The sequence below is a fragment of the Schistocerca piceifrons genome, chromosome 2 (genome assembly GCF_021461385.2).
Source record: "Schistocerca piceifrons isolate TAMUIC-IGC-003096 chromosome 2, iqSchPice1.1, whole genome shotgun sequence".
Classification (NCBI taxonomy): domain Eukaryota; kingdom Metazoa; phylum Arthropoda; class Insecta; order Orthoptera; family Acrididae; genus Schistocerca; species Schistocerca piceifrons.
In genome coordinates this window covers 249,707,689-249,725,861 of record NC_060139.1, presented here as the reverse complement: position 1 = coordinate 249,725,861, position 18,173 = coordinate 249,707,689, and the positions used below count along the sequence as shown (strand labels likewise).

Below are 18,173 nucleotides of genomic sequence, written 5' to 3'. Positions count from 1 at the left end.
GGTAAATCTGGGAACCATACAACTGAAAATCACTTGCTGATAAACGGCACAATAGAAACTGATCAGAATAAGATAGCAGATCTATTTAACAATTACTTTGCTTCTGTTGGCTCCAGCATAAACAATCAGCTTAAAAATCATAAATACAAATTCAGAGGAACACCAGTATATTTTTGATGTCAACAAGTAAAGAAGAAATAATTAAAATAGTGAGTAGCTTAAAGAATTCTCATGCAGCAGGATATGATGGTTTTAGTCTGGACACTCTTAAGAAATGTATACATAAAATTGCATCACCTTTATCAACAGTTATCAATTCTCATATGGAAGATGGTCTATTTCCAGATGAGTTGAAAATTTCCCGAGTTGTGCCTATTTTTAAGAAAGGAAACAGGAATTTAGTAGAAAACTTTCGACCCATTTCTGTTCTTCCAATAATATCCAAAATCTTTGAGAAAGTAATATACATAAGAATCTGGAACTTCCTGGTATGCAAAAAAGTGATTTCTAAGGGGCAGTATGGGTTTGTCAAGGGGTCATCCACCATTACAGCGGCATCCAACTTAATCGAAGGTGTCACTCAAGCAATAGATAATAAAGAACATGTATGTGGCATCTTTCTAGACTTACACAAAGCATTTGACTGTGTTGATATGACCATATTTCTGGACAAACTGTGGAACTATGGCATTCGAGGCACATCCCATAATCTGATGAGGTCCTACTTGACAAATAGGAAGCAGTTTGTGTCTATTAGCACTACAGAGGGAGCATACAAACACCACTGACATAAATTTTGGTATTCCACAGGGGTCAATATTAGGACCACTTCTTTTTATTATCCATGTAAATGATATTCAGTCCATAACAAACCATGCAACAGCTATCTTATATGCAGATGATACCATGTTAATATGCAGCAATCCAAGCTATTCACAGATCAAAGTGGAATCCAATACAGCAGCAGGCTTAATTCTGCAGTATTTTAATGAAAACAAACTAAAATTAAACACAAATAAATCTGTCTATATTGAATTTGATCTTGGGAGGCACAAAACTCATGAAAACCAAATCTTAATGGGTGACGAATACATTAAAAAACAATACTCAGCCAAATTTCTTGGCCTCACACTAGATGCAGAGTTAAGCTGGTCTGATCATGTGAATGATATTTGCAAAAAGCTATGTACTACCATATATGTCCTAAGAAAACTGACACCTTTTTATAACATCACCACTCTCAGGCAAATATATTTTGCCCTATTTGAATCCCATCTAAGTTATGGGATAGAGGTATGGGGATCCAGCAGTAAAGGTAATATGAAAAAGTACATACCCTATAGAAGAAGGCACTTAGAATTATGGGAAAGAAATGTGCCAGGGAGTCCTGAAGAAATTTGTTAAAAGAATTTAAAATACTAACTGTTCAAACCTGTATGTGCTGAAGATAATCATTATGGCAGTAAACAGTAACAAAACACTTAATAAAGAAATACACGATCACAACACTAGAGGTAGAGAGAGACCCCACATCATCTCTCATAGAACAACACTTTATGAGAAAAAGCCCTCACTATGCAGGCATAAAACTACTGAATTGCTTCCATCCTAATATCTCCAAATTGCCCATTACAAAACTAAAAATGAAATTAAAATTATGGCTCCTAAACAATCCTGTATATTCAATAGATGAGTTTCTAGATTTAGTACACTCGTATGATGGAAGACCATCTATCTAAAAATATATGTAATCTCAGATCGTAGACTGTGTCACAAACTGTAAATATTTGAATGTCAAATATGAATACTGTGCTACAAGCTGTAGATTCCTTAATCTAAGTATGGCAATAACAATTTTTTTATGTATAGTCCATATATGTAACTCTGTTCTCTCAACTAAATTTAGAAAAAGTTGTGTAGATAAAAGTGCCAGCCAATAATATGTAACCCTAGTAAGTAAGGCTCTGACTTATCCAGAAGACTGGAACAAAAAAAAACCTTTTTTTGTAATCAGTTGATGTTGGATCAAAATAAATAAATAAATAACATTTCCAGTAAAAATACACTACTCCAGTCAGTGGATCAAAAATTATCATAGGATTTGGGCATAAACAGTATACATAAGACGTGAATAGGTATTATTTAGATGACATTTAAGAAAGAGAACAATTTAAGTTTTTACAGGACAAAATCATGACAGATGGTTTAGTTCCAGCTTGCTATTTTATAATCCAGGAAGCAATATAAATCTGTATACAGAGATACATTGCTATTCATATAAAAGATGGCATGCAGAAAATGATTATATCCATCTTCTGCACAATGCTTCTTTTATTCACTGAGCAGTGTCTTTTTGCAAGTACTACTGTCGTTTGCATTCATTTTACTTTATTATTTTTCACCAGAAGGTTAAGAAGATTTGCATGTATTTTATACTGGGCTTTGCCAGATTCATACAATCCCTTTATTCTTGTTGGAAATATTACTGTGGGGATCAAGCCATAGATGGAAATCTTCAATGTCTGATTCCTCGATCAGAACTAACTCAGGTGAAATCATTACTGAAATAACTATGGATAGATTAGAGTAGTTTAGATTAGATTAGATTCAGTTTTTGTTCCATAGATCCAAAAATGAGATGATTCTCATGGGCATGGAACAAGTATAACATACAACATTTAAATATAATACTCACTTCCCTGATCATTTGACAGGAGATTGTAAGCCTTGTTGTGTGAAGCCAGGTTAGTGAGAGTGTGTGACTAAGCTGTATTCATTAACTGAGCATGTTGCCATTGTTGAAGTGTTCATTTACACTGGATCTTTTGTGAAAACAAAGAATTTGTTTCAGGAGAAATTTCCAGGACGTTCTGTGTGAGCAAAAAGCCATACAGGAATTGACTGAAAAGTAGCGGTGTACAGGTTCAGTTCAAAATGCTCCCAGGAACAGTCCACCAACTGTCTGTTCACCTGAATAAAAGAGGCAGGTGTAGGAGATAATGAAAAGAAGTCGTCATAAGTCAACCAGGACATTGAGTTAACAGGTTCATGCGAGTGAGAGAAGTTGCAGACATGTTTTAAGGGGACTGAAGTTAAAACTGTACTGGGTAAGTGTTTTGCAATAACTGACAAAGCCTTACCTGCAGAAGAGAGTGCCCTTCTGTTCATGGCTGTTGGTAAATGTTGCCAGTGGTGTCTTGGGCCCCCTTAAGGCTCATCATGAGTGACAAGGTGAGGTTCCACCTGTCTGGGTGCATAAATTCCCAAAACAGTAGGTACTGGTCAACAAAAAATCAACATGAGATCCACCAGATACCCTTGCATAATGAGAGGATTGGTGTCCAGTGTGCTGTTTCCACCACAAGCGTTATGGGTCCCATATTGTTTGAGACGACAGTGGGCAGGAGCGTGTATTTGGGTATCCTAGAGGAGTTTTATTCAAACTTGACAGAAGAGCAGTGTCAGAGTTCGTTGACTTTGCGGGTTGGGTTTACATGCTGCCCCTTGTATGTATTGAGCTACTGGCTGAAAATAGTACTTGCTACAAATTTCATTAAGGAATAAATATACTGAGAGGCAGTGGTTAGAACAACCAGTTCTTTGAACAGGTTTCTACATGATGTCCTTGAATTTACACCACAAATGAGTCTTATTACATGCTTTTACACTCTTAAAAACTTTTCCTCAGATTGACAACCTATTGCAGAATATGATCCCATATGACACAATACAAAGAAAGTAAGCAAAGTATGCAAGTTTTTTCTATATTTATATCTCCCAATTCTGACATGATTCTCACCGCAAATACAGACTTGATTAGGTGCTTCAGCAATTCTGTGGTATGCTCTTCCCAACTGAATTTACTATTGAGTTGTAATCCCAGAGATTTGACAGTGTCAACCTCTTTGATCCACTTGTCTTCTATGTTATACAAATGTCAGAAGGAAATCTCTTACAAGTTCTGAACTGCATACAGTGGGTGTTTGTGTAATAGCTAAACAACTACCTCCCAGTATCACACCTTTTTATTTTTTTCTCATTATTAATTTGTATAAATGTTTTCTTTTACTCATTAGTAATAAGAAATTTGCATATTGGCACAGAAGACGGCAAAGATAGCCTTTTAAAATTATCTTTGTAACAGGAGAGCAATGTCAAGAGAGTATTCAATTTTTTTATCAACTTTTGTTTCAGTCTCACTTGAGAGTACTTATGTTTAAGATCACACATAAAAAGGAAATTTAATTTTTACTCATGTGTCAACGATGTATTTAGTGAATGGTATGTGCGTATAAAAATGCAAGCAAAATTATATATTAAAAGTTATCACAGCCACAAGGATATTTTTATTTATTACACCAAGATTGTTCATGAGCATGACTTTTGCCTGCAGTCAGAAGAGGCAGTAATTTCTTCTATCCTGCAAGACACTTTAAAATATATATATGATAATTATCTAGATTTAATGGATGGACTGTATGATCAGCAACCACAGAAAATTAGAGGTAAATTAATGATATCAGTGAAACCTAATAGTGACTTCTATTAAATATATATGTGAATAATCTAACAATTGACTTTTTGTTAATCACCAAGTTTGCTACAAAATCAGACATTCTAAAAATCTCCATGGACAGAGTAAGAAAAATTATCCCGTATATATTATTCATTTTTGTGACTTCAGTATTTGTACATTGCATTGTATTTTTCTTCTGCTACAAGGAAAACTGTTCATAGCACTAATTGAGTTTCAACAACAATCCATGCTCTAATTCCAGTACTGCAAGTAGTAGTTATTCTCATTATATAAATTTCATGCCAATTCATACTCTTTGTGTTAGCTGTTGCACTGCCTCCCAGCATGGTTATTCCAAAAACGACCAACTGACTAACACATCTTTTCAAAGTTTAATGACTGCAAATTAGCTTTAAATCATTTGATTAGCAGCCATTTATAAATCTGTACTTGACTTGCTATTTATTGCAATGTTTGTATCATCTGCAAACAAAACAACCTAAGCAACTGGCAATGTAACAGACGAGAGGTCATTAAAGTATACAAGAAAAAGCAATGGACTCAAGAAGGAACTTTGAGGAACACCATATGTAATTAATTTCCAGTTAGATGAAGAGAGATTGTTCACTCCACAGATATTTTGCAACAACACTCTTTGTTTCTGTTAGTTAGGTGTGACTCGCACCATTTCACAGCCCTGCCGGTGACACCATTATACTCTAATTTACTTAAGAGAATGCTGTGATTCACATAGTCAAAGGCTTTTGACCAGTCACAGAAAATGCCAGTAGCCTCTGATTTGTTGTCTAAAGAATGAAGTACATTCTCACTGTGCATGTGGAAAGCCTTCTCTATACCACCTTTATATTGTTTACAGTTAGATGCTTAAGAAGACACTTAAACACAACCTTTTCTAATATTTTTTAAAAAGCTGGAAAAAGAGATACTGGTCGATAGTACAATTATTTACCAAATATTTATAATAACTCTTATTAGCATTCACTCTAATTACTCAATCAAACTTAAAACATTTCTTGTTAGAGGCCCATACACTGTCAGCATTGATAGCTTGTATGCTTCCCAGTCTGTAATTTAAGTACAGCATTCAAAGAGCTGTTCAATGTACTACCAATTTAAGTTTACAGCCAAAGAGTTTTATTCCATTTTTTGCATACATAACCAGTCCCTTTTACTCACATTCTAACTAATTACTGGTATCCTAACTTATATCCACCTAGGTGTGCCTGTCCAATTTCTGTGACTTCCAATTGATGTTCTGTTATGCACTGCACATCTGCAGAAATATTTTACACTTTTCAGTTGCCTGTAGTGACAGATGTGCACAACATTCTTCCTTAAAGTTTTTATGTTGTAATGGAAAAGTCCAAATATACTATGAACGTTACTCCTTGTGTTATCAGAGCTGCTATTTTTGGTTTCTCCACTGACTGGTACAACTGTATCTACAGTTGTTCAGCAGCTATGTCTTTCAGAAAAAATTAGCCCAAAAATGACAAAAGAAAATAATGGAAATTACAGGAATTGGACATAAACTGCTCTGGTTACCCTGAATTCTTGTATAAATTATTTGCGCATGTTTAATCTCACTGGGAGCATTCAGAGGTAGACCATGCAATGTTGAAGTCTGGGAAGAGCTTTTTATTGTCAACATCTGCACTAAGACACATCAGCCTAGAAAGCCAGAGAAACACAGTGGGTAGCCAGTGTAGGTTATCTCCATGCACTGATAATGCCAGCAGAATTCTTAACAGTGGGACACAACTTGGACTGGACCACATGGAGATCAATGAACAGGTTACCTACAGACAATGGCAAATCTAAGGACAACCTAATGAAATGGGGATACTTACAAGGGCCAATACTGTGTGCATGTGGAGAAATACAGACAACAAAACATCTGTATCAGCAGATATGTTTCCCTGATCCTAGCAACAAGGAAGAGTTATTCACAGCATAAGAAAATGCTGTAACAGTTGCTTTTTCTGAGCAATGACTGTTTGATTTCAATTTCGTATTTGTGTATATGCATAAAGTCCTTTTATTTCCTTACCTGAAATCATTAATTTATAGAATCCTATGAGTATGCTCCTGATTCAAGTAAATAAATTCGGGGTGTAAAGAGTGGCACACCTTCACATTAGTGTGAGTTATTAAAAATTCAAGGAACATACACATTGTGTCAGAAATATGTATTTCTAGCAACAGACTTCATGTTATATGGAATGTACTGAAATAAGAGACAGAAATCAGCCACACAACAGGATAACATCATGATTAAATTCAATGGAAATCTACAAATGATTAGTCACAGGTAGCAAATATGTTTAACAGTCATTTGTTAAAAATAGTAGAAAATATAGGGGCAAACAGTTCAAGAGAAAAATCACAGCAACTCTCATAAAATTCACTCATATGAATGTATCACCAACTTCTCATTGTAAAATTTAAAAAATTATACAGTCACTCAAAAATAAGAGCTCATCTGGATTTGATGTTGTCTCCTACAGAGGACTAAAGATTTGTTCCTATGTAATATGCCATGTTTCACATGAAATATGTATCACTAACAAAAGGAATTTTTTCAGGGAGACTGAAATACACCACTGTTAAACACCTCTATAATAAAGGTGATAGGAGAGATGTCTATAACTACCAACCTGTTTCACTGATGATATCTTTTTCAAAATTTTTTGAGGAGGTGACACATTATTGAACAGAATCCCACTTGAGAAACAATAATTTCTTCAGTAAACCACAGATTGTATTTCAGAAGAGTTGCTTCATAAAGAGTGCCATTTACACCTTTACTCAGCAAACTTTATACACATTAAATAGCAGCAGTTGGTATTTTCTGTGACCTATCTAAGGTGTCTGATTGTGTGAATTATAACATTCTCCTAGTTAACTGAGGTTTTGTGGGTTGATGGTATAGCCAACCAATGGATAATATTATATATATGAATCTAAAAAGAATGAAGAAAGTTGCACCTAGTCATTGAAGCAATGTAATCAGGGAAGATTATTCTGCTGGGTAGAAATCATGAATGGAGTTCCTCAATCATAGGTCCACTATTGCTACTCAAATATGTAAATGATTTTCCATGCCCTCTATTAAACAACAAACAGAACTAGTTCTTTTTTTTTGGTAACACTAGTTTTATAATCAATGCAAGCATACATACAGCAACAGAAGAAACAGCAAACAATGTTATTAACAGCACCATTGGCTGATTTTCTGCAAATGGTCTCATTCTCAATTTTAAAGTGACACAGCATATTCAGTTCTGTACATCTAGGTTTACTACACCAACGGTAAGTATAACACATGGTGAAGAAATAATAAATAGGGTTGAAACTACAAAATTCCTAGGTGTCCATATCGATCAGAATTTAAACTTGAAAAATCACATTTTGGAACTCCTAAAACAACTTAGTTCAGGCACATTTGCACTTAGAATCATTTCAGATCGTAAGGAGAAACAAATCAGTAAGCTGACACATTTTGCATATTTTCATTTAATAATGTCATATGGAATAATGTTCCAGGATAACTTATCTTTAAGAATGAAAGTTTTCATTGCTCAAAACCATGCTGTAAGAATAATATGTCAAGACACAAAGAAATTAAAGACATTAGTTGTCAGTGGGTATTAATTTATGTCAATGGTGCAAGAATGGAAATTTGTGTCAGACCAGAATTTGAAACCAGGTCTCCTGCCTACAAAGCAGATGTGCTGACCACGATGTCATTCGGACAGAGTGGCCACTGCAACTGCATGGATTACCCTAGCACACCTCCTGTCAGACCCAGATCCTCAACTTATACCACACACTACTAATTTGTGGTCCCGCTTATTGTCTTTCAGACATGTCTAAAAGAACAGACACCACATATAGAATAATACATTGTGTTTATCCATGTTCATCATGTGGACATCTGTTTAAGGAGTCATGGAAATTTGTGCCAGACCAGAAATTGAAACCAGATCTCCCGCCTACACGGCAGATGTGCTGACCACTACATCATTCGGACAGAGTGGCCACAGCAACTGCATGGATTACCCAAGCACGCCTCCTGTCAGACCCAGATCCTCAACTTATACCACACACTACTAATTTGTGGTCCCGCTTATTGTCTTTCAGACATGCCTAAAAGAACAGACACCACATATAGAATAATATGTGGTGTTCATCCACGTTCATCATGTAGACATCTGTTTGAGGAGTTATGGAATTTGTTGTAAATAATCCATTGGTTTAGAACAATGATTTACATAATTCGAGGGTGGTTTGAAATGTTCTCAGAATGGAATAGAAAAAAAGTAATTACATCAATGAAACTTTTGTTTTATTTTTCAATGTAGTCTCCTTGTAGATTAATGCACTTGATCCAATGATGTTCCAGTGCCTTGATCCCATCTCAAAATGAGTTTCCTCCAGGTTGCGAAATAGTTGTCAACTCTGGCTATCAATTCTTCGTTTGAAGGGAATCTTCATCCACCAAGAAAAATTTTCAGTTTTGGGAAGTGATGGAAGTCTTAGAGAGTCACATCAGATGAATAAGGTCAATGTAGCAACAATTCATACCTTAGTTCGTGTAATTTTGCCATGGTGACAGCATATGTGTGCGGGCGTGTCAAGAGTTGTGGCACGCATCTTGCAGATAATTTTTTCAATTCTAATTCTTCAATTAAAATGTGCTATACCTTTTCAGTTGACATCTGGAAAGTGTGAGCAATTTCACGCACTTTCAATCGGCAGTCCTCCATGACCATTTTGTGCACTTTTGCACTGATTTCTGGAGTAGTGACACATCTTGGGCAATCACTGCCCAGATCATCATCCACGCACTCTTGAGCAAATTTATATTCATTTGTCCACTTGGCAACAGTTGAATATGAAGGAGCAGAATCCCCCAGTGTATTCTGGAAATCGGCATGAATGTCCTTTACTTTCATACCTTTCCTTATGAAGAACTTAATCACTGCTCGAATCTCGATTTTTTTCAACTTCGCAAATCACTATGCGGGAACAACAACAGAGCCATGTCACAGCCACAGCTATCTTCCAAGAGCACTGACATGGCACGTGTTTACAGGCAACAGTCCAATGAATATCACAGGAACAACTCGTTGCGCTAGCGCTGACCCCTCATGGTTATTCCAAGAACTTTTCAAACCACCCTCATACAATAACAGGAAAAAATTACATTCATTACTCCACATTAAGGTTATCTCTAGCACAAAAGGATGTCCATAATGTTCTAACTAAAATTTTTGGCCACTTACCCAGTGACATAAAATGTCTGACAGATGTCAAAGTTGAATTTGAAAACAAACTGAGAAATTTTCTCCTTGACAACTCCTTTTACTCCACAGAAAACTTCCATTATAGTTATGTGGAAAAGATGCCCCCTCCCAAATAGTCACTGTATGTGGTTCTTCACCAAGATCTTTCTCCAGAGAACCTAAACTGCATGTGTCATCACTGAGCTCTGCACTTGGCACTTGGCTTCAAAGTACTAGTTACCTAGTATTCCCTACCCAGGGAGTTCTGTACAGACTCGGACATTCCCTTCCCATGACTAATCCCTAGCTGAAGGACCTCCTGGGTCCTTTTAACACTCTGATAGCCACAGCTTGCATTTTTTCCGTATTTTGTCAGAATGTTCCTGCTCTTTTTGGTTTTTCAAAACACTTTTGTGATAAGCACAACTACTTAGTGCCAAATGTCAGTCATATTTGCATTCAGGGTCATTTCTTCACAGGCTACAACATGAAAAATACATAGGCAGTCTTCATACTGCAAATATCTTCTCACAACTCTGTGACAGTTTCCACAATGAGATATTGTGATTACTTGACATTTTGCTGCTTTATTTAATCAAAGAGACTGGTTTATAAGTTTATTTATGGAAGAAACATGCTTATGTGATACACAAGTGTTAGTGGGTTATCTAAATGCTGGAATAGTAAATATTTTTCGATGAAAGAAGTGGTTTCCCATACATGATTTATCTGGCACTACAGTAGACACTGTTTATAGGTCAGTCACTCGAAGACACAAAATTGCTTACAAGTCACTGATGATCTACTTTGGATAAGATAAGAATCAATTGATTCTCTTCTTTGAATTATATTACAATTTAACTGATTTTATTACTTAAATTAAATTTATTACTTATTTTAAATTCCTGCCTAAGCAATTTAATAAAACATAAACACACAGTTACTTGTATAAAAGATCTACCTTCTCACTACAATTTTATGGCGATTCTTATGTGATTAATTTTCCCACTAGCCAAGAGATTGGAAAAAGTGCAGCTCACTCTTGTTGAAGGAGAGTTGACAGATAATATCACATAGTTATAGACCTCCATCACTAATATCAATCTGTAGCAGAATTATGAAACATGTTCAAAGCTCAACCATAACACAGGGAAAAGAAATCATGCCTAGAAAAATCTATATGGGCTCTGTAAGCAGGGGTCTGTTTTTCTATGAAAACAAGAGTGACACTATTATGAAAAAGAAAGTTGCTACTCATCATATAGTGGAGATGCTGAGTCGCAGACAGGCACAACTCAAACATACGACCGCAGTGTTGGGCAACTGAAACCACACTGCCTCACTAAAATTGTGGTTCCAGTTGTTTGAGAATGCGGTCGTCTGTGAGAGTTACGTTTGCATATGTGTATGTGTGTGTGTGTGTGTGTGTGTGTGTGTGTGTGTGTGTGTGTGTGTGTGTGTGTGTGTGTGTGTTGTTGATGAAGGCCTTCATGGTTGAAAGCTTTATTTATTTGTGACAGTCTTTTTGTTGTACCTATCTGTGACTCAGCATCTCTGCTTTTAATAATGTTGTTACTTTCCATCCTGGATTTTCCAAAATAAAAGTGACATAGACAAAGATAACCATGCTGATGCCTTGTTACTGGACTTTCAGAAGGCACTCAACACAGTTTTGCACTATCATTTAGTGAATAAAATACAAGCTTACTAAATATCAGACCATATTTGTGATTGGATTCAGGATTTCCTAGCAGATATAACTCAACATATTGTTCTTAATGAGAAGAAAGGTACAGATAGAAAGGTATTTTGAATGTATCTCAAGAAACTGTGTAGTGCTGTTATTATTTACTTTAAATATAAATGATCTAGTAGATAGCATTGGAAGCCGCATGAGGCTGTTCACGGATGATGCTGTTTCTATAGGCATGTTGCAAATCAGAAGACTATAGTGAAATGCAGGAAGACCTGTGGAAGATTTATGACTGGTGCCAGATCTGGCAGTTGACTCTGAATGTAAACAATGAAATGAGTTGTACTTAAACAGGTGAAGAGACTCATTACTGTTTGATTGTGGTATCAGTGACTAACAGCTGCAAACAGAAACAGCCAAAAGATACCTAGGAGTAGTTGTCTGGAGTGACTTAAACTGGAACAACCACATAAATATCATTGTAAATGCCAAGCTCACATTTGATGGAAGAAGATTAAGGAAATATTATTCATCCATGAAATAAGAGACTTATAAAATATTCAAAGGATTGATTCTTGGATAGTGCTCATCATTCTAAGACCCTTGCCAGATTGGATTAACAGAAGAGAAGGAGAAAGAGAGAGAGAGAGAGAGAGGGAGGGAGAGAGAGAGGGGGAGAGAGAGAGGGTTCAGTGAAGAGTGGCATGTTTTGTTACAGGATAGTTTAGTAATGCCAAGAGCATTATGGAGATGCTCAACGAACTCCAGTGGCAGACATTACGAGAGAGGTGTTGTGCATGATGGAGAGGTTTAACACTAAAATTCTGAGAAGCATGTGTTCCAAGACGTCTTTGATACTGTATTACTTCCATCCATATGTTAAACAAAATGGCCATTAGGAAAAAATCAGAGAAATTGTAGCCCATACAAAGGTTTATCAACACTTGTTCTCCCACGCTCTATTCACGAATGGAAGAGGAAAGGGAAGAAAATGACAGTGTTACAAGAAGTATTCTCTGACACACACTATAATGTGGCCTCTGGAGTGTAAAGGATGAAGTAGATATTTAATAAACCTAGGAGTCATGTCTCACCAAATCTCTCCCCCCCCCCCCTCCCCCCCCCCCCTGCCATCTTTTCATCCAACATAAGATGTGTTATTTTATAGATACTTTATTCTTTTTATCAAATACATTAAAACTAACATTTGCCAACTGCATATTAGGAAAGAACACCCTTTAAAAAGTGGGCACTTCATAGTGTGGACACAACTCCATGCTTTTTCTCAGTAGTATATCACATGATTTTCTTAGGATATGTAGGTACTGATTAGCAACAATATGTATTTTCATTTTAGCACATATTTTTGTGTAGATTAAAGGAGGCCTCTTTCCATGAAGACCTGAAATTTCATATTCATCATTCTTAATCTTATATAAACCAGCTGATCACTGATAATGCTAATTTGGTGGAATCTTCAACTTGAGAGGATGAATAATTAAAAAACAAAGACAGTGTTCAGCACATACATCAAAAATGGCTTTCACTGATAAACAGCATTTACAGATGAAAACCTGAGGTGTCAGTGGTTAGGAAATTGTGTAACAATGCATATCTATTACCACAGTCTACATTCATGAAGAAAATATAAAAATCTTTAAATAAGGTAATCAATAATTTCAAGCAATTAACATTTGTTTCATAGCTATTCTCCAAGGTTGAACTTTAATTGTGTTACATAGCTTATTCAATGTCTATTATTGCTTCTGATTCCTTTTATTTTTATACTGGAGATTTACTTCATGATTAGCATTTTTGAGATTGTACAGTAATGGTTGCAGCTCTTGATCACTGCTAGCACTCTAAATTCATACCAGTTTCTTCCTTTCAGAACATAACATTGATTCCAGAAGCCCATCATCATTCCTCACAAGTTCTATTGAAAGTCTGCGTAGCTTGTCTTCTGCAGCAATGTATTTACTTTCAAACACTCACTCTAATTTTTTTATTTTTTATTATTTTTTTTTATTGGACAGGTAAAAAGCAAATTACTTTAATAACAAGGAAGAAGCTATAAAAAATAGCAATGTTATATAAAAATGTAAATACATTCAAAGGGAAAAACTGTTAAATTGAAATGGTAAATTAGAAATATGAAAAAATAATATTATCATTGTATTAAAATAAGTCAAATGTTCCTTCCCACTACTGCTTCAAACATCAATTTAACCCTATATTAATACACGTATCATTTATTTTCTAGCTACATCTTACAATATACCTACATAGTTCAAATTAAAATGAATGCAAATATATTACGCATGTCATGTGAAAGGATTTGAAAATAACTTTTTCATGCGTTCACTAGGTGAAAAAGCATTGCACTGTACTGTTATTTTTCCGTAATATGTCAGTCATATCAGAAGTGATGCAATATTCACGAAGATTTGTGTAACTTACAGGCACAGCACACCAAATGCAATGAGGCATCCTTATACAGCTTTTGCAGTCTTCTTGTGACCTACATTTATTTCTGTCATTTGCTGCAACATTTTTTTCCAGAAAATTCAAAATGAATATGAAAATGAGAATGATTGTATTGCAAGACAGCTTCATTTTTACACAGTGGCACTGTTACTAGCAAAGACAAGGACACTAGGCTCAAAGAACATTGCAACATCCTGAGGATATGGCCAGACCACTTCCTGTTCATGGAAAAAAGAAATGTAGGAAATGACTCTGCACCAACAGTAACATTATATGATACAGTAGGGTATGCTACTTGCTACACATGTGGACAGGCATAAAAGCATATTTTCTCAACGTGACCAATTCTGAGATGAATTAGAAAATTAAACCCCTTATGTTGATTGATTTCCACAGACTTGACAGATCTTAGAAACTACATATTGTAACACGTAACTGCATAATTTATTTTTAATTTAATTTAATTATACAGCAGCTTTATGTGTTACAAAATGTCATTTTTACAAAATTAAAGTATGCAATATTAAATGTGTCACATACTATCACAACACTAACAGACTCCTTATATTAATTGTTCTTGTGGCATATACATGATAAAATGCTAAATTATTGACATGAAACACCTTGCATCAAAATGTACCTGACATTGTGTAGAATGTTATGTAAAATGCTAATATATCCATGTCAACAAATGCTCTTGACTATGCAAATGAGTACAGTTGTGTAACTGGAAATTTATGTACATCAAGAGCAGAAATCAATAAACTATAAGAGTATTTATATAATGAAGTAGCAGAAAAATCAGTACCCTCATTAATAAAAATGGCAATAAAACTTGTACAAACAGAAAAGCAGTTACAGGTGTTACTTTCTAGTAACCTGCTTATTTGACAAGAATGTTCATTGGCAGCTTTTGCATGCTGAGCTAAATTTCTCAACCTTTCTTAAATAAATAATTTTCAATCTTCAGTTTTTTTTCACTATATTAGTGAGAATACATCTATTATTATATTGTGAAAGCCTTCTGCATAAAATTACTGAAGTGCAGAAAAGATGACAGCTGAAAGTATTAATTTTTATAAACCAAAATGTCACATTTATCAATCTATTCTTCCTGGCATTCAGGATGCTGTGGGCTCAGTTTCATGAGTAGGCAGCCCAGCATCAGAAAAGATCAGTTTTCAGAAAACTGCTCTTTTTCTAATCTTCAACTCTTACATATGATCTGCATTCTCCTTTCCACTTTATTCTTGATTTTTGGGTTGCATAGTGATTTCAATCAGCTGTAAGTTATGCACTGCTACCATTACTTTCTCTTAAATCAAACTTCAGTATTACGGTACCACCATTATCATTATTGCAGTATTACTGAGATTTTTTCCTTCCATGTTTTGATTTACATATTCAATATTGCGAAAAGAAAAGTTGCTACTAACCATACAGCAGAGATGCTGAGTCGCAGATAGGCACAACAGAAAGACTGTCACAAACACTGCTTTGTTCTGTTGTGCCTATCTGTGACTCAGCACCTATGCTAAATGGCGAGTAGCTACTTCCCTTTTCATAATATTGTTACATTCCACCCTGGATTTTCCATTGTTTGATTTACATATTCAATTGTTTAGACTCTCTCTTTTTCCTATGGACAGGACTTTCATTGTATTCGCTAAGAAAATGAACTACAATACCAGCACAGACTCACATTACAGAATGCATTCCTGTTAAGCATCATTCAAGATAACAAAGTTTCCTTAGTTCTTCTAAACTGCAACTGTTGCATCGGCTTTGAAACATCAAACATCTCTTCCTAACTGCATGTATAAATTTTAAAAGTATTGTTAAACCTCAGCCAAAGTTACCTATTTCAGAGGTATATTGTCATTGGAAATTCCTTTCTATTCCATATTATTCCAGCTCACAGTTGCATATTTATTAAATAATCTATTCCCTGAGTTTCTGTTCCACCAAATGAACATTTATAAACCCCAGTCCATTTTCCACTAATAAGGCGCATCTACACTCACTAACCACCCCTCCCCTCCCCATCTGTAACTTTTTTGTGACTACTATACGGGTGGTTTCCTCGAAACCAACTTGCCAACTTTTTCTTCTGTACGCTGTATTTATGAGCTATTCATGTTTTTAGAGATCTAAATACCATTTCCTATATACTGGTACCCACTATTAACAAGTTCATTTTTCTCTCAACATTATACCATCCTTTCTATTGTCTGTTTACAGTCTATGCAACTAACAATAATCCTGTATTTTACAAACTGACCCTACTCACATTTCCATCAAAATAATAAACTGTCTTGCTCAAAATTGGCTATGAGTTTTCCTTGTATATCTATTTTGTTCATATCATCTCGATATCAATTATTCTAGGTAGTTACCTTCAAATCTCTTGTTCATTCCCTTTTTTACCCTTAAATTCCCTCTACCATCATCTTTCTTTTCCCTTCTTTCTTCTGACCAGTGTCTCACTCTCTTCTTCCATAAACACTGTCTCTTCTTTAAATTTTCTTTCGTACCTCCGCCCTATGCCACACCCCATATCAGTGCCTCCATATTTCTGTTTTGTTTACTCTCTGTGTTGAAAAGAAAAGCCTTCTCTACATCAACCTGAAAGGAACTACATTTTTGTTTCAAAGCAGAAAGTAGAGGGTGTTCAAGACAAATTATCAAATTGTGGAGCATATGCATTATACTGATGGTACGGCAGTTATAGTACTTATATAGACTGCACCTGTAGGCTGAGACATCCTCAAGTTTTATCATTAACCCATGTCACCATGTTGTCACACCGAATTAGTTTGCATCTGCAGATGGGCAACCCAGTTACAAGGTTAGTAAAGTGGGATGCTTCGTGCCTCCCCCAACAAATCGCATCAACAACTTGCACACACAAATTGACACTTGCCACAACACAAACAAAGCCTGTATTGTGCACCTATAGTGTGAGTAACAAACTGGAGAAATGCTCTGTGAAATATGGAGAGAGGCAGCAGGCAGCATCTTGTGGCTCATGGGAGAGTAAGGAGCCATCTGTGGGCTAGCTAGGGCTGCATATAGAGGAGGCAGATGGCAGACGGCTGGGCATGCAGTGTCATAGACTAGAGTGTCAGATACCTACAACCCCTGCTGAAATACTTAGGCCCTTCCCGGATCCTCTCCCCTGAATCCATCTCCCCACTCGTTGCAACAACAGCCTGCACACCCACCTTCTACATGCTCCCCAAAAACCACAAATCTAACAAACCTGGGCATCCCTTTGTGGCTGCTTACAGTGCCCTCACGGGAAGAATCACGGCCCTTTGTTGATAAAAATCTTCAACCAATTGTCAAAAACCTAGCCTCCCACATTAACGATACCAATCATTTCCTGCACCAGCTCTCCACCATCACCTACATTCTTACCTCCCAGATCCCTACTCATCACTGTTGATGCAGCCTCCCTTTACACCAACATCCCTCACTTATATAGCCTGTACATGTAGGCTGAGACATTATCAAGTTTTATCATTAAACCAAGTCACCATATTGTCACATCGAATTAGTTTGCATCTGCAGATGGGCAACCCAGTTGCAAGGTTAGCAAAGTGGGCCTTGCCATGATTGACCATTACTCTCCCAACTCCCTGCAGATTCCAGTCCCATAACTTCATTCCTTATACACCTAACCAACTACATCCTAACCCATAATTGCTTCACCTTTAAAGGGAAGGCACACAAACACATTCATGGCACAGTCACAAGCGTCCACCACATGGCACCCCCTCCCCCCTCCCGTCTTCATGAGCCACCTACAGGAAACATTCCTAGCTTCCCAAAACCACAAATCCCTTGTCTGTTTCAGGTTTATTGATGCCATCTTTATAATCTGGACCCAAGGCTGACATCTTATACTCATTCCTCCACAACTTCAACACCTTCTCTCCCATCCCCTCACCTGGTCCTCTTCCACCTATCGTGCCACCTTCTTAATTGTCGATCTCTTCCTCTCAGATAGCTTCATCCACATTTCAATCCACATCAAACCCACCAATCATCAACAGTACCTGCACTTTGACAGCTGCCACCCCTTCCACACCAAAAAATCCCTGCTATACAGCCTGGCCACCTGTAGTAGATGCATCTGCAGTGATTAGAACTCTGTTCCCCAGTA

The 18,173-nt window shown here is 36.3% G+C and overlaps 1 protein-coding gene across 1 annotated transcript in view; it reads right to left on the bottom strand.

Annotated features, from left to right (window-relative positions):
- The window catches only part of LOC124776259 (integrin beta-PS-like), a 255,767-nt gene extending 241,594 nt beyond the window's left edge, over positions 1 to 14,173 (bottom strand). The window contains exon 1 of the mRNA XM_047251151.1: positions 13,979 to 14,173. Coding sequence (XP_047107107.1) covers positions 13,979 to 14,134 — 156 coding nt within the window. The 5' untranslated portion in view covers positions 14,135 to 14,173. The remainder of the gene's footprint in view (positions 1 to 13,978) is intronic.
- Between the last annotated feature and the right edge of the window lie 4,000 nt (positions 14,174 to 18,173).